The 22,030-nt window shown below is 37.0% G+C and overlaps 2 protein-coding genes across 4 annotated transcripts in view; both read right to left on the bottom strand.

Annotated features, from left to right (window-relative positions):
- Positions 1–1,188: 1,188 nt before the first annotated feature.
- On the bottom strand, positions 1,189–11,169 carry LOC126977891 (lysophospholipid acyltransferase 7-like). Of its 2 annotated transcripts, XM_050826523.1 has the most exons (7): positions 10,910–11,169; positions 8,382–8,653; positions 6,585–6,736; positions 4,200–4,417; positions 2,877–3,062; positions 2,125–2,257; positions 1,189–1,415 (listed from the first exon to the last, which is right to left on the bottom strand). In XM_050826523.1, exons 1-7 carry the CDS (start codon positions 11,113–11,115, stop codon positions 1,209–1,211), a joined length of 1,374 nt encoding a protein of 457 aa, XP_050682480.1. In that variant the 5' UTR covers positions 11,116–11,169; the 3' UTR covers positions 1,189–1,208. The 2 variants fall into 2 exon arrangements, with proteins under 2 accessions (XP_050682480.1, XP_050682481.1); XM_050826524.1 differs by lacking the exon at positions 10,910–11,169 and having other exon boundaries at positions 6,585–6,723; positions 8,382–8,530.
- A 3,435-nt stretch (positions 11,170–14,604) lies between these two features.
- LOC126977889 (G protein-coupled receptor kinase 1) overlaps positions 14,605–22,030 on the bottom strand; it is an 87,991-nt gene continuing 80,565 nt past the window's right edge. For both annotated transcript variants that reach the window (XM_050826519.1, XM_050826518.1), the window contains exons 14-16: positions 21,435–21,603; positions 21,081–21,325; positions 14,605–20,498 (exon numbers count right to left, since the gene is read on the bottom strand). In XM_050826519.1, coding sequence (XP_050682476.1) covers positions 20,307–20,498; positions 21,081–21,325; positions 21,435–21,603 — 606 coding nt within the window. In that variant the 3' untranslated portion in view covers positions 14,605–20,306. The remainder of the gene's footprint in view (positions 20,499–21,080; positions 21,326–21,434; positions 21,604–22,030) is intronic.

Raw genomic sequence — 22,030 nt, forward strand, 5'->3', positions numbered from 1 at the left:
AGAATAAAGACTTCAAGAATATTATTAAGACTGCTTTAGTAAATATTGGTTTTATTAATAACAAAAAATACCTTTAAGGTGGATGTGTCGACTGACAGCATTGCATTGAAATATAAAATTTGATTGTATATATTACCTAGGTGGTTAACATTAGATATAAGGTGTGATTTTGTTTAACTCTGAAAATTCTTTCAATTCAAATGTAATCCGATAAGCTTTTTAATGTGAAAAGTATTAGTTTATTGGATTACATTTGAACTGAAGTTCTTGCAAAGTTAAAAAAAATGTTAATAATTAGTATTGTATTAAAATAATTATGCTATGTAATAAATATTGTACGAGTAAAAAAACTGTGATTTATGACCAAATAAATAATGTTAATTAGTAATAATAATAAATATTATACGTGTAGGTAAAAAAAACTGCTTATAAAAGTGATTTTTGACCAAAGAAATAATATTAGTTATTATTAGCAAAAATAAAGATGATGAAGAACAAATTATTATTTTTTACTTACCGCAATGTTATTGCCAGCCTTTCTAATGGTGATATGACTGATTGATTTTACTCTTAAATTGTTCACCTTCAAATATGGTTCCAGTTTCGAAAATAATTCGTCATAGATCTGTACCGATACTTTAAAATAATTGTAAAATGAATTTTCATTTTCTCTTAATATACTGAACTTTGCAACAAATTCCCCGCACAGCAACCTAGATTCAATAAACGGGCTTACTGGCTGTCGTTTCTTTTTTGCTAGTCGTCGTTGTTTTGCTACGTAATAATACAATAAGTTCTCCATGGACATGACTATACATGCACGCCGCTAAAATTGAACTAGCGACACTGCGATAGACGGTCTCCGCGACGGGTACCGTCGCGTGCCCACGCAACCCGCCCGCGTGTCCACGCGCGTAGACACGCGACGGGTGCCCGTCGCGGTCGCCCGCTTGACGCAGTGTCGGGCCTTATTGACAAAACGAAACCAAAGTCACCGCCATAGCCTGAATGATTGCGAAACTGAAGTAACACTGGGCAGGGCACATTGCTTAAATGAATGGCCCCCCATTAGATGGATCGACGATCTGGTCAAAATCGCTAGAGTAGGTTGGATGAGGGCAACGCAGATCAGATAGTCGTGGAGGTCTTAAGTCTTATGCTAATATAAATAAAACACTTTTTGGCTTGCAACAACGTGTAATACAGAATCACGTGACCGCGTCTCCGCCCCTCCACTTGTAGATGACTACAGACGCGATCATCAACGCGACCAACACAATATGATACACCCAGAATATGGAATTGTAATATCTCAACACGGCGTACGTATTATTATTAATAATTAAACATGGCGTCAGGTAAATCAGGCAAAACATTCTCATTATGGAGAATCCAATATCCCACGGCAGTTTCATCTGAAAATAAATAAAATACTTTTACAAGGCTAATCACTTTTTAATAATTTCATTGGGTTCACTTCACGAAAGGTGATCTCCACCGCCTATTGTGCCAATGATGTAATGATCCAGAACCAGTATTGAATCAATTGAGATTCTATTTGCCAAAATGCCAGGTTCAGGTTGCAAGAACCCTTACAGCATAAATCATTTAGGTTTACATCGCGTAGTTCGTTGTTCCTTCAAAATTTATTAATAAATAAATCTCTACTGCCCAGAAGTAACTCCTACGTGATCGCTCAATAGTATTATATTTCACAACAACAACGGTAAGACCGTTGTTGTTGTGTATTAGTACTTATTTGTGCAATAAATCATTAAAAATCCCCTTTTTTGAACAAAGTTTAATAAACAGAACTTTTTAACCAACAAAAAAGGAGGAGGTTCTCAGTTCGTCGGTTTGTTAAATCAGAACTTTTGACTGGGTGATCCGATTTTAATAATTATTTTTTTATTTGAAAGCTGGTGCTTCCCGTGTGGTCCCATTACGATTTGGTAGATTGTATAAAAATACGCATCGTTGTTGGCTTAGTTGGTAAATGCGCTCGGACTGAACCCGAGAGGCGCGGGTACGTGTCCCACACCATGCATAAATTTTGGTATTAATACTATTATGTTGACAAACACAGAAATTAAATGGTAGGTGAAAATAAAATGAGAAATTTACAGGTCCGTCTGTATCGTACAGGTTACTGTATTCAGTTTCCAGATGTATGTGGACCCAGAGCGTTGCCGAAACTACGAGATGAGGCACGCTAGGTCCCACCCACATCGTCCAGAGCAGAAACGAAATCGCGCTTCTGTAACAGACACAAAATATTGTAACGAGTCAAGTGAAGTGAGCAGCGGGTGTCTGAGGTGGCGCTAGTGTAACGGTGTGAACTATGAGGCGAGGAGAGGGGTTGCGAAGGGTATATAATGTCTAGCTCGGGATTAAATTAATTATTCTGCAGTGTCTTGTTAAATAATTACAAGAGTATATATTTGAATGGATTGAGAGTAAATATGTATACCCAGACTCAGGTCCTGAATGGCCTGAGCCATTCTGAGACGAGCATTAGATACCTGCAAAGTCAACTATAAAACTAAATCAAAGAACCAGGGCAAACAGGCCTATAAGGCCTTCAGGGCTATCAGCATAGAGGAGGTTTTTAGTCAGTAGGGGGTGTTACCCGAGCCTGACATATGGACCCGTTTCGGGGTCCTCAATACGTAAATGTATTTTCCTCCATAAAAAAAGCCTAGATCGGTCAATAAAATTCAAAAGGATTTTTAGGTTATCAAATTCTTGATTAGATGTAGAAAGTGCAAGTTAGAAACTTACGGAAAAGACGCAGTACCATTCAACGTTCCGTTGTCGTAGTCGTAAAGCGTTCGATATTTATATAACAACAAAATATCCAACAACAAATTACAAACCGAACTTCTTTGTTCGCTTTTATGACGCTTTTGTAAATATTCGCCCAGAACCAGAACCGTGTGGGCATGTACCAACTTCGTATCGTGTCCCTCATCCTTGGTCCCATTATGACTCTCTCAGTGTGGAAACATTTTATTGCAGAAAAATTATATTCTTCTTCAAATGCTTTTTCGGTTGATTCATTGCTAAAAGTTGTAAAATGTTATTAAAAATCGCTTCTCTAATCTAGCTAGATTTTTTATGGAAGAAGAGGGCAAACGACATATTCGGCCATTTTGCCAACCCTTTAGGAAGGTATTCATATGCAATTCCTTTGTGGGTACCCATGTCGCATCGGTCTGCAAATACCGCGCAATGGAAGCGTGTCGTTTGAAGACGGAATTCGGCAGCAGGTATGTGGGCAACCAGCAATTCGAAACACTCCCCGTGATAAATGCTGTAAAGGCACATAATGAATCGTATCTACTCAGTGCCAAGTTATCTAGCCATTCACAGAACACTGGATTTCGGACACTTTGAACAGCTGTAACACGCGGTAAAATTGTTCCGAGTTGATACCAGACCAATGAGAACAATACTCCATATATGGCCGGAACTGTAAGAGCGCTAGAATGTAAGCCGGCGTAACTTATTGCCTTGCTCTATCTAAACGGTCACATATCACTTGGGTAAATTTTTATTAATAAAACGTTAATAAGTATATTCGACTTCGACTTTGATAGTCAATTTCTACGACCTTCACGCTAATTTGAAGTTTTATTAAGCCTATGCATTGTTTCTTACTCCCTGCTACCGATATTCATATAATGATACACTTTCATTATTAAAAGTTTTTCAACCAGTGCCAGTGATGACTTACGGTACGCAGACGTGGTCGCTAACTATGGGCCTGATGAGAAAGCTCATGGTCGCTCAGAGGGCTTTGCTCCGAGTTTCCCTGCGAGATCGAATCAGAAATGAGGGGATTCACAGGAGAACCCAAGTCACCAACATAGCTCAAATGATTGCTAAATTGAAGTGGCAGGGGGCAGGGCACATAGTTCGATGGACAGGTGATCGGTGGGGCAGAAAAGTCCTCGAATGGCGACCACGTACCGGTATACGCAGTGTTGGTATTGTAAGGAATACGTTGGATGAGGGCAACGCAGGACCAATCGTCGTGAGATCTTTGGGGGACGCGTTTGTCCAGCAGAGGACGTCTTCTGGCTGATGATGATGATTATGGTGAACAAAAGGCATCATGTATTATTGCTAGAACAAAAAACTGACGTCCATATTTACGATTTCTTCATTTTTCTAAACAGCACATTTATTTTACTTACCGTAATACTTTTAGAATACTGATTCGTGTCGTAGGTCCTGCCCCCGGCAGTGGGGTACATATAGCAGGATACACGCCGAACCCGGCTTCCGTACACACACTTGTGCACAGTAGCATTATGATCTGATGGTACAGGAAATGCATCACCAGATGTGGTATATTGTACAAATAACGAAAATCTGAGCCGAAGTTTGTGTAAAATTTTTTCGTATAATACATCTGAAATAATTGGTCTATTATTAAAGTTTTTTTATAGTCTACGATACCTACATGTTATAACTCAACATAGCATTAAACCATCGTAATACTACAAGCACAAAAGTAATTAAGGGTTTATCCCTTAATTCCCCTTACTATTATCATAAATTCACACCATTCTCCAATGGAGGTAGATGGTAGGTACATTTTCAAAGGCAAAAAAATAAGGCAGGACGCCTTATTATTGGAGTAGAGTTAGACTATTTAGCAATCCAACGTGCCATTTACAATAGTTACTAGCGGGGTGATATTGTATATTGTTTGGTTGCCTCAAATGTGCAACAATTCAGATCATAACGCATACAGAAAAGATTCCTGGTTGACCTTACATTGAAAAAGTTACTTGAGTTGACTGTTTAGTGACTTAAGTTGATGAAAAGACCTGTGTCGCATAGTGACAAATTGCAGCGCAGGAAGCATTCTGGACTCTAAACTATTGTTTGTCTACAGCCATAAAACTTTTTGACATGATATTCCTGTGCAATAACGGTTGTCCGCCACCACTAAATTCTTTCAGTTTGCGTGTGCCTAGGCGTGCGGGCTTACTGCATCAGCCGTCTGCCAGAACCAACCTATAACAATTCTCCACCAGATCCCGTGAGTCGAAATCATATTATAATGCTATTTGTGAGACTGTGGGGATGTATTTATAGACACATTACCAGAATTAAAAAAAAGCTGTTCAGAGAGCACGGATAAATACACGTTCTCAATTTTCAATTTATCTATAGTTAGATACTGAGGTTACTTTTTACTGCATATGCAGTGATATTCTTAAAATGTTGTCGTTTATAGTAACATCATTGATATTATATTTTCTACCAAACGGAGGTCAGCGGGCATGCTCAGTATTGAAATACTGAACACCTTACCACCACTTTACCAACGTGAAAACAGACATACAAAATGATGAATACGATAGGATGCAAACGTAAATGTCGTTGATTGCTTCTTTTTTGCGTTAATTTCTGAAGTTTCTGGACTGGCCAGGACCTAACGTTACTCATGTACTTAACCAATTTGTCATTAACACGGCGACAGAGATTCAAATCTCTTAAGTTGTGGGGCACTTTTTCGTGATTTTTTGACATTCTTTTAGGCTTAGATAATTTATACGTCTAGATAGTCTCTTGCTCTTAGACAACCGATAAAAACAGGCCAGGAATATTAGTTTAGTGTGCGTAACAAGCTACGTCATACACACGCGATTTGTATGACACTTGACTACTGTGCGTGAATTGCTCAAAATAGGGATTAGTTATAAATTCAATTTTTTTTCGACGTTTTCACAGCTGTCATAGTCTATCTAGACGTATGAATGATCTAACATTTTAGACAGTTCCACGATCACTCCGTGTTTCCATTACAACTACAAATCGTTTTTTTTTAATGTAATTAAATTCAAAGAGCGAAATTCTTTATTTTGATTTGTTACAATCTAATGTAGTTCCTATATACAGCATATTGATGAAACACTAACTTAAATATTTAAGGAGAGTACTTGTGGATTCTCGTTTTAATTATGTAATAAGATTACTTAACCTACTTGATTTTTTTAACGAATTCCACGATAACTAGATAAATGACGTATTGATGACCTCGCGGTGACTTTTCCGTGTGTCTCTTAGGGTATGACACAAAGTACTTTAAGATATAGGTACCTACTTGAAAGTGGATGATTTATGCTGTGCTGTCCATACGATACAAGGATTTGGGATAGACCTACTGTTGAAATATTACCAAGGTATAAGTTTTTCTAAGTCATATTAATATATTATTGATAAAGCAGCTGGGCTATAGTTTTTTAGGATATGTGTGGGGGTAATGGTAATCAGAAGGTATCCTAAAATGATGAGTGGCGTGATAAAGTAAAACAGTCTGGTTACTTTATAGGTAAGTGCTATTTGTTTGAGCACCAGCGGCTGTCTATCTAACATATACAATTAAATTGGTGACGTCATATAAATGTAGTGGGATATATCTTTACTAGGTAAGTAACAATAACTTAACGGCCTGGTTTTAGTGACATTGTATTGTCACGGGTACTCTATAGTGATATTGTAAGGCAATAATTTTTTAACAATTTTACAGGTTATCTATTAAACCCTCTACATGTCATAAATCTCACCTCATCTGAAAACTTCATCCGTAGCAACAAAAAGCCAATATAACACAGTATGACCTTTTTGAGTTTATGTTCTGTGATAACTCTATAGTCACCAAGCGAACTGAAATTCGAACTAAAGTGGTCCTCAAACGTTTTCCATCTGTAATATGGACCTGAAATATATAAGCCCACAGAGCTCAAAGTGACTAAGTGTTCAGTGAAAAGCTATCCAAATAACAGCATATTCAAACTTAAAAAGATGGAGTGTCGTATTTGAGGTAGGTAAGAACCCCAACAGAACACATCGCCGACGAATGTGGTTCGGGATGTGCGAGAGAGATGTCAAAGTTAATACGTATATATATATATGTCGCAGGTATATTGTAAGATATTACAATTTCACTAGTAATATTATAATTAAACGATAGATTGTCAATCGATTTCATTTCTTACAATTAAACGGCCTGGTTTTAGTGACATTGAAATGTCACGGGTACACTATAGCGATATTGTAAGCCAATTATATTTTGACAATTTTACAGGTCATTAGTTTGAGGCCGGCTCTGATTGGTCTGTTTTTTGTATTTATTTTATAGTCAATATTTTTTAGTTTTGCATAAGTGTAATAAATTAATTGTAATATAAACGAATTAGCCTTTGTCCACTAGGAGGTATACCAAAAACAAAATTATACCGTTAACCACGACGCACAAGCCGAGCGTAGCGTGCCGCGGCAGCGGCCGGCGAATGCCTGAACCGAATCGGTACTCGTCGAGATATATCGATACCTAGATTTATTATAATATCACTGTAGTGCACCCGTGACATTGCAATGTCAACCAGGCTGTTAAATTGTGAGAAATGAAGTCGATTGACAATCTACAATTTTATTATAATACTATATCACTAGTGAAATTGTAATATTACGGTTTCGACAATATACCTACGACATAGACCGAATTGTGAGTCGTGCTTATAGTACGTCCATGGCCGGCGGCCGCCAAGCAATATATGCGAGCACAATTTGGGTGTAACTCTTAACGTCTTGTCTCAAGGTATGGAATCGCGGCGCTTTTCAAATTTTTGTTTACCAGCATTATAATTAATATTATTAGTATTTAGTTTACACATTATAGGGGGCGAGACGTGTTATTTACCATCATTATAATATCATAAAAAATATCTGTCCTGAAATTAAGTCTTTCAATATAAATAAAAAGAAATACTTTTTTCTGATTAATTCGTATAATTTTTCGTACGATAAATCTTCGGAGTGGAAATAGCACACGTGTAAATTGATAAATTAACATGATTTATCATCTTTGAGAGCATCATAAGCAATGGCGACATGTAACATTTGCGTCTGTACTATTGGTATTAGTTATGTTTCTATTTCATGAATGTTCTTATTAGCCATCTAATATCTTTCATCGGCTGGCGAGTTAATTCATTTTTAGACCAGGGTCGATAATTTATGAAACCAAAAAAATAATAATAGAAGGATGAAACCTATTGGAAAAGGAAGAGAATATAACACAAATGAAAGGAAAAATAAATTATAGGCGATCTGAAGTCGAGAAGTGGAAAATATAAAATAAAAAAATGAATTTTTCACATTAATTTTGAGGTTACCATGTGAAAAAAGTGTGACAACAAAAGTTGTATAGATCATTTTATTAACTACAACTTTGACATTCAACTTTTTTCCATAGGACTGGCTGGTTTCTAAATAATTTGTACACCAATAATGTACAAATCTGGCCATTTATTTGTAAAAATTAAGTGTCAGTCAATGTTTAATTGAATGTTAACACTTACCTTTATGCAATCCTATAAAAAAATACGCGTAAGTTATTATTTCGACTGCAGATGGATCTTTCGTTAAGAAATCAAAATCTCCCATATTGAGTCTTGAATTGCTCTTCGTTTGATCAGATTTTGCCAGCTGTGCATGGTGCATTTCAAAGGCTAAGCCAACTAACCTCAAAGCCATTGCTTGATATATCCACAGAGCATATTTAGTGTAGGTATTAAAATGTAGATAAATTAAAAAAATCCACGTGAATGTCAAACACAACTGGTGCATGTATCTGAAATTATAAATTTATCATAAAAAACAATTCAGTTTAACTTTTTGAACGATATAGCAACAATAGCCGGGCACTATTTCTGATTAGACAGGTGTAAAGAACGCCGGAACGGGTAAAAATACCTACTTTGCAAATTTATTATTAGTACTCCGAGAAGCCGGTGAGGACCCCAAGATGTTTCTTAACCTAACCTAGCAGTTACATTGTGCAACCAATTTTCGGATGCAATATTTCCGAACCGATACGAGTTAGGTAGCTTAGAGCAACCCCCAGTGGGAGGATCCTTTGCACAGGATGCCGGCTAGATTATGGATACCACAACGGTATCCGTAATCTAGCCGGTTGTGGTATCCGTAATCTAGCCGGCATCCCCAGCCTATGTCGTGAAGCAGAAATTTGTCAACATTACTGTTTCAGTCTGAAGGGCGCCGTAGCTAGTGATTTTACTGGGCAAATGAGACTTAACATCTTATGTCTCACGGTAATATGGTGGTGGTGCAATTTTAGTGCCGCTAAGAATTTTTGGGCTTCTCAAGAATCCTGAGTTGAGAATCTCACTGCATTGTAATGGGTAGGGTGTAAGTGCATTGTAACAATATGTTATAAACAAAATATTATGTTTACTGCTTTTCAAAATACTCTCCTTGACATTTAAATTTTTTTTCATGCGATCGAACCATTTTTTAAAACAGGGGGACCACAGATCTGTAGGCATGTTTTCTACGTGCTGATTGAACGCTATCACTGCCTCTTCGGAATTGGTAAAAGTGAAACCTCTCATCAAATCTTTGATTTTGGGGAAAATACGGAAATCACAGGGTGCTAGGTCGGAGCTACCTATGTGCAGGATGGGTGACGAGTTGTACTTTTTCGGAAGCTAAAAATGACTTAGTTTTATTGGCCGTGTGTGAAGAAGCGTTATCATGATGTGGGAAAATGCGGCTATTTGGTCGTCTTTCGCGTACTTTTTTTGACACATTGGGTATACAAATGGAGGAATACCACTCGGCATTAACACTCTTTTGATCTTCAAGTGGAACCAGTGGGAGGCCCCTTTGCACAGAAAGCCGATTAGATTATGGGTACCACAACTTCGCCTATTTCTACCGTGAAGCAATAATGTGTAAACATTACTGTGTTTCGGTCTGAATGGCGGCGTAGCTAGTGAAATTACTGGGCAAATGAGACTTAACATCTTATGTCTCAAGGTGACGAGCGCAATTGTAGGGCCGCCTCAGAATTTTTAGGTTTTTCAAGAATCTTGAGCGGCACTGCATGAATACATTACCATCAGCTGAACATACTGCTCGTCACGTTCCTTATTATATCCATTCAAAAAACTCCTCATTGGTCGTTCACTCTAGCGAACAGATTGAGTTCTACAGCCTTTGCCGTATAAAATATCAGACATTGACTGATGTGAATACAGCTCGTTTAGTCTACTTTTGTGTACTCCCTAGCTGATATACTGAGGTGTCCAGCCTCTCGTCCTTTGCCCTCACTTATACAGAAAAAAATTTCACTTACGAGCAGGTAACCGTCGACCAGTGCCGGGAGAAACTTGTGTCTTCTATCGAGTCCTATCGCGAGAAGGTCGCGGAATGGGGTAAATAGTTTACCACTAAGAAAAACCCCATTTGTCGTATCATCGCTCTTCCACAACACTTTCCTTAATTCCCTATCGGAATACTGGGTCTCGAAATCTCGAGCGATTGCCAATTCCGTGGTCATCTGGAGGGCAAAGCCAAATTGGCTTCGAAGAAGCTGGGCGTCATAAATAGAGCACGGCAATACTTCAAGCTGGCCCACATTCTAGCGCTCTATAAAGCGCAGGTCCGGCCACATATGGAGTATTGCCGACATCTCTGGTCTTGCGCACCCCAGTATCAGCTCGATCCATTTGAACGCAGAGCAGCTCAAATTGTCAGGGACCCAGTGCTCTGTGAATGGCTGGATAACTTGGCGTTGTGTAGAAATATCGCTTCATCGCGTTTCTTGTTTATTATTTTTGTTTATAGTTCATTGCGTCATTTATCACAGGGAGTGTTCCGAAGAGCTGTTTCATCTGATTCCTGCCACCGAATTCCACCCTCGCACGACACGCCACAAATTAGGATATAATCCCCACCATCTGGATGTGTGGCGGTACTCCACAGTGAGCGCTTTTCAAGGAGATTTCTTCCACGTACTACAAACCTATAGAATGAGCTTCCTTGTGGTAATCGGTAATATAAGTAATAGTAAGATGAGACTTACCGTCGATCGCAACATTTTATAATGATAAGATTCCCCCAAACCATGATCGCGGTGTAAAATATTTGTTGTCCACAGATCACACAAGCTAGTAAAATACCCAAACCGGTGCCATAATTTCGTTTCAAACCAGCGTCACTTATCTTTTTATAATAGCATCCCAATGATATGCAAATGAGTAATGAAGAAAAAAATACTATATCAGACATTATGCCTTCATCTGTGGATACATTTTTCGTTTTGTTTAATGCGTTTGCCCCGCTTCCATGTTTATATATATTTGTTGATTGACGTAGCCGTTTGACAACTATATTTTTATCATTAGGGACATAGATTAGATACCTCAGATTATGGAGAAGCAAAACCTTTATTATCAGAATAGATGCACTGTGGTCATTCATTACAGCTTTTCTTTTTGTTATAGGGTTGGACTTAGTATTCCGTAGCACGAATTAGGAGGCAAAAATATTGTAGTTGATAGAGCTTAATGCAACGATTATAATGCTACCACTCTTATTACAAGGTAATGCACCATTTCCAAGAAAATAACGAAGACAAATTCTAACCCAAAACGAGTAAATCACGTAAATAAAACGGGAGGCTAAAAGCTGAACATGAAACCGAACACAGGAACATTCGTGCAACTAGTAACAACGTTAGAAACAGAATAAACATTACAATATAGGTAATAAACGAAAAATGATCGAATAATAATTATTGTTTTTTTTTAAACTGTATTTACAAGTCTGGGTTGTAGCCTCTTTAGTCTAAAAAAATCATTGATGAAGCTGTCTAGTCTGTCCCTATTTTATACGTTTCATTTCACTGTTTTACATTTACAATTTGCAGCTTTTAACCTCCCGCCGCCATGCCAATGCTCATGTAGCGTTTTATTTACGTGTTATAACCCGTTTTGAGGTTAGAATTTTTTTCGTTATTTCCTTGAAAACGAAAACGGTATTTTTTTATTTTATAAAAATAAAGCAATGTCCAAGAAACGGTCTAACTCTAAAAATAATTTATATGGCAAAATAACGTTTGCCGGGTCAGCTAGTCTATAATAAAATTGATACAGGCCGTCCATTATAGATGATGAAGAAAATCTAATAGGGGATTGATTAGAGCAATTGAAGTCAAAACAATAGTTTGTAGAATTTTTCTCTCTCTGTTCTGTTTTATGTACTCGCATCACGTCACAATCACAACACAAAATTGCGTTTTTGCGTTGCGTTTTTCATCGGTGTATTGCTATAGGTCTAATCACGGACTAGTAAAAAAATAAGCCGATTAACGTGTAAATACATAGCCCCACGCACACACTTACACTGCTACAGGCCGATAGGCGGCCATTATGAGAATTGTCATCGTCTGTGACAGATCAGTTTGCGTCTTAATTAAATATTTTAAAAATGCCGTCGTGCAAACAGTGTAAAAACGATACTATATAAGTATTTGCGAGAGAGAATTTATTGACGCACGGTTTGACAGTTCTGCTGTGAAAAAATTTTATTATATAGGTAGGTCAGCTACATTTTATCAAAAACAGAAACCCGCTGAGTTTCTTCCAACCGTTCTTCTCAGGTCTGAGGCATACATTTTCGAATGTGTGGTAGTTTTGACGTCCATTATGTGACTTTAAATCCTATTTTGAATAAAATTATTTGAATTTAACAGACGAACACAGTTTGATTGTTTGTAAACAGCAGCTAATGTACCGTTTTCTTATTTAACTGTGCATTACCTTGTAATAAGAGTAGTAGCACTATAATATTGCACGGAAGTTCTATCAACTACAATTTATAGGTTGGTTAGATTATGATAGAACAGTTAAAACAACGCACGAGCCTCGGCTCGCGTAGCGTACCACGGCAGCGGCCGGCGAGTGCTAGAACCGAATTGTAGACGTTCCCCCCCCCCTTTTCCTTTCTTTCGTCACTATTTACAAATTGGGGAGGGAAGGGGGAACCTTCCAAACCCTTCAAAAAATAGTTTGGGGTTAGGTGATAACGCATTTTTCTCTGGAACAGTGCATTACCTTGTAATGGGAGTAGTATCAGGGGTGAGGGGGCACCCCCCACTCCCACCCTTCCTCCTTCCCCCTCTCGTGCTACGGAATACTAAGTTTTAACCTTTTTAAAGTTTTTCTTACTGCATTGGTAGGCACTGGACTACGTTTATTTTTTGGGTTAGTCTTGGGATGGCCCCGGCTAGATGTAGCAGCTAAAGCTTTCCTTGTCGTTTTCCCAGATTAAAGAACTACTTGTCATACTTGGCGCCGATAATATGCAAAAATTGTCCAACGGCTAGGGAAAAACATAGAACGCATGAGAAAGAGGAATATGTGGAGGCGAGGTGAGTAAGAGAATTGAGACCTTTCATATGCCGTTCCTTTGTATGTGGGCAGGGCCAATCGCTCCTCTCCAACTAGATACCGCACTACCTAAGAACAATTGCTTTTGTATTTTGACAACTATTAGATGATTGTGTGCGTGGTATCTTGACACTCAATGGCATCTTTTAAATATTGTAACATTTTACATAGAACTTATTAAATACCTACTGATGTTGGACACACCTTGGAAAAACTTCGACATGTGTTTAAATATAAGCAATGTCAAAGTATTGTTGACTGTTAAACAACAGAGAGACACAGAAAAGTAATAGAAGTTTTATAAACAAGTCAATACATGTTTAACTTTATTGTAATAACACTGACAGAGCTTTACGCGTGCCTGTTCACTTTAAGTAATTGATGAGTGTAATAGAGACACATACCTATGCCACCGACGAGTAAAAAAAATAAGGAGTCCGTGTCACCTAACCCAACAGTGAGGCACCAAAAAAAGGCGGTAAACGTGTAAATACATAGCCCCACGCATACACTTACACTAATACAAGCCGATCGGCCGCCATTATGAGATTTGCCATCGTCTGTGACAGATCAGTTTGCGTCGCAATAAATGTTTTAATAATTCCGTCGTGCGTTGTGAAAAAGCGTAAAAACAATAATATAAACGTATTTGTGGATATATGATTATTTAAGGGAGAAAAGATTGTGTAACTGGTATACCCCGTAACCGCACACACACTAGCATAAAGGTTTTTTACCAGTCCGTGACCTGTGCTACTAAATAATTTATTAGAAGCTTAGATAACTTAACTTCTAGATAGAGCCTCCGCTGCTAGACAACCGATGAAAACAAGCCAGGTTTATTACTGTAGTAAGCGTGACAAGCTACGTCTTACACTCGCGATTTGTATGTCACTTTGTGTAAGTCTGGGTGCATTGCTCAAAATAGAGGTTAACTGTCAAATTGAGCTTCTTTCGACGTTTTCACAGCTGTGAAAGTCTATCTAAAGGTATAACGGCCGTTCCCAATATACTAACTACAGATAGAGATTAATTACTACCTTCTACTATCAGTATTTAGCTGTCAATAATCTGAGACTGCCTTATAGTGGGACGCATGTATTGCAATTTTCATACAAACTTCTATCGCTGGTACACGTCGTCCCATTGTCAGACAGCGTGTACGGATAAGGTGAGTTACCGTCGTTGAGTTTATTGGGACAGAAAAGTCAACGATAGATACGATTTTTATCTCAAGTAAGAGATAGACTGAATATTGGGAACGGCCGTAAATGATCTAAGATTATATGTGCCGGGAATGATAACACGAAGAAATTAAACAGCAAACTGATTAAATTAACATTTTACTACACGTAATGTAGGTTCACAATAAAAATATATTCTAAGAGAGGTACGCACCTACTGTTACACATCTGATGCAGATCCAGACAATTTATAAACGGATTTAAAACCTTTCGCAAATATTCAAACAACACGGGAAAAATAATTAAAAAATATATTAAATGCATGTTTCACGCAAACGAAACATAATCTATATATCTTGCATATCGGAATGTTGAGAATATTATAATAAATTAAATTAAATAAATAGTTTAAAACAAAATATAAAAATACATGATAAAATTTATTTCATTTTTAAACTAAACAGTGAAAATCAAAGATGGTGGATGTATACAGTATTTGTATGAGAATAAGAAATTACAAAACAATTAATTTATCAATCTACTTAACTATAATACTGCTACACTACAGTTAACGTTTATCTAAATTACAATCCAAATTCCAGGTTATAAATTCAATTGACTAGCATCTAGTGTTATATATAGCTTTATATGCTACTGAGATAGTAAATATATATACAGTATAAATAATACCAAAAAGAAAATGATTGTCAGATAACAATAGTATTCCTCAAACAAATTACTCGACATAGTATAGAGTATGTAATGAAACATCATAGACAACTCAAGCATAGACTTATTTATTTAGATTTTTTTTTAATGAAAATAAGGGACGAGACGAGCAGGACCTTTAGCTGATGGTAATTGATACGGGCTGCCAATTACAATGCAGTGTCACTCAGGATTCTTGAAAAACCCAAAAAATTCTGAGCGGCACTACAATTGCGCTCGTCACCTTGAGACATAACATGTTGAGTCTCATTTACACAGTAATTTCACTAGCTACGGCGCCCTTCAGACCGCCTCACTAAATTAATATATTAAACTTACAAACTTTTCTCGAGATTCTTTGAATCCCAATAGAATACGACAACAAAAGCATTGAACAGGATAGTAGTCATCCTCATAAAAAAAAATATATTTTGTCAAAATCATGCTAATAACAGAGAAGAAACGATACACGTAAGCATGAGATATTTACCAATGAAAATTAGAAATATAAATTAATATATATATGACCAAGAGACGATTAGTAGCCGTGGCTACTCCAGAATAATGACTGAATTTCCCTCTCCTCTTCTTTAAATCTCATTAGCAGCGACCAATAAGAAACAGTAGTGAGGCGAAAGCAAATTTGATGTCATGTGATCTATTGCTCAACTCTTAACCTTACAACATTGTTTTATGACGTGGATAGAGAGGCGCTCCAGTGGAAGTGGAAGCTAATGACTCCAGTAATAGCCCTATCAGACCTTGCATTTTTTGGGATCGACAAGACCTGACGTCTATAAGTCTAAGGCCCGTTATCCACCAAAGTGGAGAGGAGAGGAGATGTGTTTTGATAACGAATTACATTTCGTCTTCTCTACATCTCCTCTCCGCTTAGCTTCGGTGGAAATGAATCGAGCGGAGAGGAGAGGAGATGTCTCACTTTTCTATAGAATTTTGTGCCGCGTCCAGCGATCAAGCAGCGCGGTGGAGCATAAATAACCTGACAGCTTTGCGGCTTATCTCCTCTTGTCTACTCCCCTCTCCGCTTTGTCCACCAACAGGATACATTTTTTATGAATCTCAATTCGACGCACTCAACGTGTTATTGCAAGAACATCTGAAAATCTTTTCTGTTCTTGTTATGCTATCCTTCCTCTGTTTATTTGACACATGATTCATCAAAGTATAACATTCAGCATATATATTTCTCTAAGAGAAGAGTGCTACTCTAATATTGGATAAACACAAACATGTTTCAATGCGATTATAAACATAATGGCCTATTTACATAATTCATTACTGTTGCAGGCCAATTCATACAAAATAACAATTAGTTATGTCTAAAATAATAGACTAGTTTAAGATAAAAAGAAACTATTGTAAATAATAAATACGCAAGAGTATTGTATCAAAATGCTATAAACAATTAATTCACAATAAGGCCTGAAATATTATATCATTACATGACAACATAATGCCTCGGGTCGACTGTAGCTGAAACGCGTCAAACCGAAGCGACTTTAGTCAAACAATTTTAGTCCTTGTGTGCATACAAATAAGTAATAACAGCCAACCATTGATAGGTTAATTATATATATGTGGACCCGGAATCAGACAAATACATTCATTTGTTCATAGCAACTCTTCATTAATGTATATGATTTGTTTGTTTTGGACAAATCAGATGGAGAAATGTTATTATTTGAAATACCAATACTAAATCTCGCGTCGAATGAGGAGCACTGAGTCGAATCTATACGTAACGGCGAAGGACTTCTCTCAAGCAGCTTCAAAGCGCTTCCATTACTCCCAACAGAGCTAGACCTTATTAGACCAAGTTTTACATCAAATAAACAAGAATTCTAATTTCTGCGATTCGGTTAAACGCAATTTACAAGCCTAGTGGACCCTAGTCATTTGATAGCAAGTAAATACAATAATAACCAACTAAACAAAGGAATAAAATAACAAAAGTCTTAAATAAATTGGACGTAAGTAATTCCAGAAAAACGTTCCAAACCACAATCATGTCGAAATTGAGTTAAGAACACAAAACTGATCATGTGATTCATATTAACGGACTGACAAAAAATGGCAGCCCTACTGTCACTCTTTAAATGACATCATGACTTATGTATGTATATACACTAATATTTATTGAACTTTAAACACGAATTCCTTAAAATGAGATGTTTGTGGCTTGGAATAATTTTCAGGAACTATGTCCAATTAATTATCCATGGTAAATTAAGAACATTACTGTCTTGCTCATAAAAAAAAACATTTATCACTTATGTAGCTCATTAGACACTTATAGTTAAAAATATTATAAACATGTACAATATTATAAAGCCTCCTATAGATAAGGCATAAAATGTAAAATTATGACTTTCCGATAGTGAAATTAAAACATAAAAAATAAATCTGCATCAGAGTGAAGAATTCTATTAATTTAGAATGGAGAGAAGAACTCCGAATGTGTTGGTTTTTTTTCTCAACTATCACATTATATTAATAGTTAATTCTCAAAAAATTATGAACCATACATGTGAATATGTAAAGTTAACCTTACTCCCTCCTATTCAAAAATATTAGTAAATAATCACAGAATGTCACAAAACAACAAGGAGGAATCATATTTCATTGCATCATTAATGTAAAATTTCCATTACTTGCAACATTTGGCAACACTGGTATCTCCTTAAGTTAATTGGCTTTCGAAGAATTAAAAGTTTTTAATAAAGTAAGTTGCATCATTTTGAGCCGGAGTACATTTTTTAGAATGATAGAAAATTAAAAGAAATATCCCAAATTAATACTTAAGCCTTTGCTGTGCTATAAATTACTTCCTTCCTTGTATTGACGATTTAGAGCCCTTGCACACTAGCAGCCTGAATGATGCGGCCAGGCTATCAAGACTGTTTATTCAAGCGATTTCAAACACAATATAAGTCTGGCAGCTATGTAAGTGCATTGAGACAGTTGGCAGCCAAATTAATTTATTCATTAAAAAAATATTATTAAATTTTAAACACATAGCAACACCTTTATATAAACTTTGGCTGAATGAGCACACAGAGTCATATTTCAATAGGACACTAAGGCGGCGCATCCAGTCGCCGTTACCAACAAAATGTACACTGTTTTGCTTTCTAATTGCTTATATTAATATCTTAATTGTTAATTACAATGGATAATTTCGATACAGAAAGGTTTATAATCGAAATCAAAAGTAGACCAACAATTTGGGATAATTATTCATCAGATTATTCCGATAGTTTTAGTTGTTGTATGAACTATGTTATTTAGAAGTTGTAGATTTGTTTGGAGTACAGAAACAAACCCTTGAGCAAAGAAGGAGCTCTTTTCCTACGTACATACAAATGTATTACTGTCTCAGTGTGCTGTGGCGACTGTGGTATCTAGTTTGGTAGCTCACTGACATATCCCAACCAACCAACCAACCAACATGCCAAGTGTGCAGGGACTCTTAAAGTTAAACAGTTGAATATTACTTTGCAGTTAAATTGTATATAGTAAACATGGAAAACATTCAAAAAGAGTTGGTATATATATAATAAGTTACACAGAGGACTTTTAAAAATTTTCTAAACACTGCTGTTAAACCTATTCTTACTCAGCATATCTACATGTAGTTAGAAAAATTATTGCCAATATTACTTGAATGAATATTATTTCTACTTACAATCACTTATACAACTTTTACGATTTAACAAAAATCTTTTAATTCAATAGCAGATATTAACAAGAACGGTAAAAATATTAATCATTTAAGTACAATAATTAATTAAATTATATTTTTATGAAAAATCTTATAAAGGAACATTTTTTATAAATTAAGAACTGCACGAGAGAGCCGTCTGATATAAAATAAATTAACAGTATTAATTTTATTCTATTCTATGTGCAATAGTCATAGAGTTATACTATAGAATACAGTGCTAAACTCTAATTAATTTGAATATTCTGAAGCGTTCTATTATTATTATTTTGTTATTTTATGAAATTTTAAGGTTTTAGTTTAATAGTCGCATCAAATATAAATTACATTATTAAATTCAAAATTTTTGTTCTATTGCACAAACACAATATGCTATCATAGTCACCTAATCAGCATCATTACATTAGTAATATTTTACAATACAATACCTACCACATAGTTAAATACAAACAACATCCAGAACATTAATAATTACACAATTTGATTTAATTGCAAATGATTATTACAGAACGTAGCTATCATCGAAATTTGGAAACACTGTTGTAATTGAAACAAATGTTCAATGCAGTCATTAATTACATATAATTTGATCGGAACTATCACATAATTCGTACAATAATAAAAATGCGAATAGCATTTTGTTTAGTAATCATTGGCAGTCCTAATCATCACTAGAGTTCAATACATCTACTTGTAAACGCTCAGCGTTACTTGCACAATACATACTACAGTTAGTTACCAATACATCACTCCGTTGACAATCCATTTCTTTCATCACTGTACATATAGCACTGAACATCACTTTATCTAGCACTGCACAACACTGTACACAATATAATAATATCATGAACGATGAACATAAGTCACAATCTATAAAGGTGCTGATCCATTACCCTGGTCTTGCTATGCAAACCAACTTTTGCAATATTTAAAATTGCCATGAACATATGATATGTTCAAATGTGTATTGAAGTGAGTGTCAGTCACCAGGAAAATTGCTCTTAGTCACTCTTATGTTTTATATGAAGTTCTTGTGCATTATTTAACATTCTCATATAACAGTGTGTGTAAAAATTCAGTGTATATTGAAGAGATCCCATGTGAAAAACAAAAAATCTGTGCAAATCTTGATGAAAAGTTTTATCAGTCATGCAAGTTATCAGTCGATATGGTTTTATTGATTTATTTTATGCTTCTGAGTACAAGTCCATTAGGGTGCATATGCATTTATTAATATGCGACATTGCTCGCTGTAAAAATCAGAGAAGCCGCATCCATGTATAGCTATACCAGTGGACCAGCAGCTTAAGAATTGTGTGTTCACTTGATAAGTTGCGCCGCGCTCTTGGATCGTCGGAACATCTTCGCGCCCTTATTGGACGCGGGAAGCTCATGCTAGTTGTTCCCGTTGGGAGCTCTGGTGAGCGCCGGCGAGTTGTTGGGGGGAGGGCGGCCGAGTGCCAGCTCTTTAGCACCATCTGTCCCGTATATCTTGCCAGCTTTCTTGGCCATCGAAGCTAGAAGCTCTTGAGAGCATTTGTGGGCGGATCGAAGCGATAAAGCCCACTCCTTTAGACCAATTTCGTCCTGAAAGTCAAAATACATCATTAATTAATAATGTGTACACAAAATAATATTGTTTTTGGGTGAATTTGACTGAACGCGAAATGGGGTGTGAACTAGCGTAGCATGTCAAAAAGGCGGATTAGGCAATTTGAATTTTTCTGAGCGTGTAAGATATATTCCTGAACGTCCTGCTCGTCTCGCCCCTTATTGTCCTTAAAAAAAAGGTTACTCGAGCCAGAGTTTCCCTGCGACATTGAATCAGAAATTGGAGATCCGTAGGAGAACCAGAGCACAGTACCAAAGTAACCGACATAGCCCAGTTGATTGCGAAACTGAAGTGGCAGTGGGCAGGGCACATACGAGTAGTTCGACGGACAGATGGCCGGTGGGGCAGTAAAGTCCTAGAATGGCAACCACGTATCGGAAGACGCTAGTTGGTAGGCCCCCACAAGATGGACCAACGATCTGGTCAATATAGCCAAAATACGTTGGATGAGGGCAGCGCATTAGCGATTTTTGGTGGAGGTCTATCTTTATCCAGTATTGGACGTGTTCTGGCTGAAATGATGATGACAGATAAGCCGTTGCATTGAAGAAACCTACCGTATTAGTAAGAACGATCTTAGTATCATTCCTGGTTCTGAGCACGATACACTGTTCACCCTTCACGGAGACCAGATCAGAGGAGACTTCCTCGACTGAATCAAGCAGTATCATCTCCGGCTTGGCACTATTCTCCAGATGTAGCTCGAGACGGTTCGGGTACAGTTTGGCGTATCGTGTTTGCCACGCGCTCGCAAAGGGCCCTCCCAACTTCTTGATGTAACCGTGGAGTATACAGTCCGACTCTGTAACGAGGTAATTAATGATAACTGAACTGAAATAAAATGTGCTAAAAATGAAGTATTAATAATTAATCTCTTCACATAAAAGTTTCTTAATTTAAAGAGTTGTCACCTTTTTCATCAGCGTCGAACTTCTGCTTCTGCTTGGATTTCTTCTTCATTTCCATCTTATCGGCCTCCTGGTTGACAGTGTCGAACACGGTCTCGGCGACTTCGCCCTGCCAGCGCTCCGATATCACCAGAGGGAAGTCCTTGTATTGGGCTTGGTCTGTTTCTGTTAGCTGCGGAAATTATAGTAATTACGAGGTATTTTTATGGAACAGGAGGGCTAATGTTTGCAGGCAAGTTAACTTGAATAATAACGATGCAGTAATCAGGTATTTTTTTTAAAGGAAGAGGAGGAGAAACGACCGTATGGGTTTAGGTGATTACCGCCGCCCACAATCTTTGGTCAGAGGATTCACAGGAGCGTTGTCGTCCTTTAAGGAAGGTGAACGCTCTTTTCTTTAAGGTACCCATACTGTCGTATCGTCCTGGAAACTCCGCACAAGGAATCTCATTCCATAGCTTGGTTGTGCGTGGAAAAAAGTTCCTTGAAAACCGCACTGTGGAGGAACGCCACACATCCAGATGGTGGGGATGATATTCTAAATTTTGTTGCGAGTCGTTCGAAGATAAGATTCGGCGGCAGGAATCAGATCAAACAGC

The sequence above is a fragment of the Leptidea sinapis genome, chromosome 46, assembly GCF_905404315.1.
Source record: "Leptidea sinapis chromosome 46, ilLepSina1.1, whole genome shotgun sequence".
NCBI lineage: Eukaryota > Metazoa > Arthropoda > Insecta > Lepidoptera > Pieridae > Leptidea > Leptidea sinapis.

Excerpts from the sequence above, each read along its gene's own strand:
- LOC126977891 (XM_050826523.1), bottom strand. The coding sequence starts at position 11,115 with ATGTCTGATATAGTATTTTTTTCTTCATTACTCATTTGCATATCATTG. Across the intron at positions 8,654-10,909 it reads ATAAAATGTTGCGATCGACG|ATACATGCACCAGTTGTGTT; the intron begins GTAAGTCTCATC and ends TTATAATTTCAG. Across the intron at positions 2,258-2,876 it reads AAAGCGAACAAAGAAGTTCG|AAGCGCGATTTCGTTTCTGC; the intron begins GTTTGTAATTTG and ends TGTCTGTTACAG.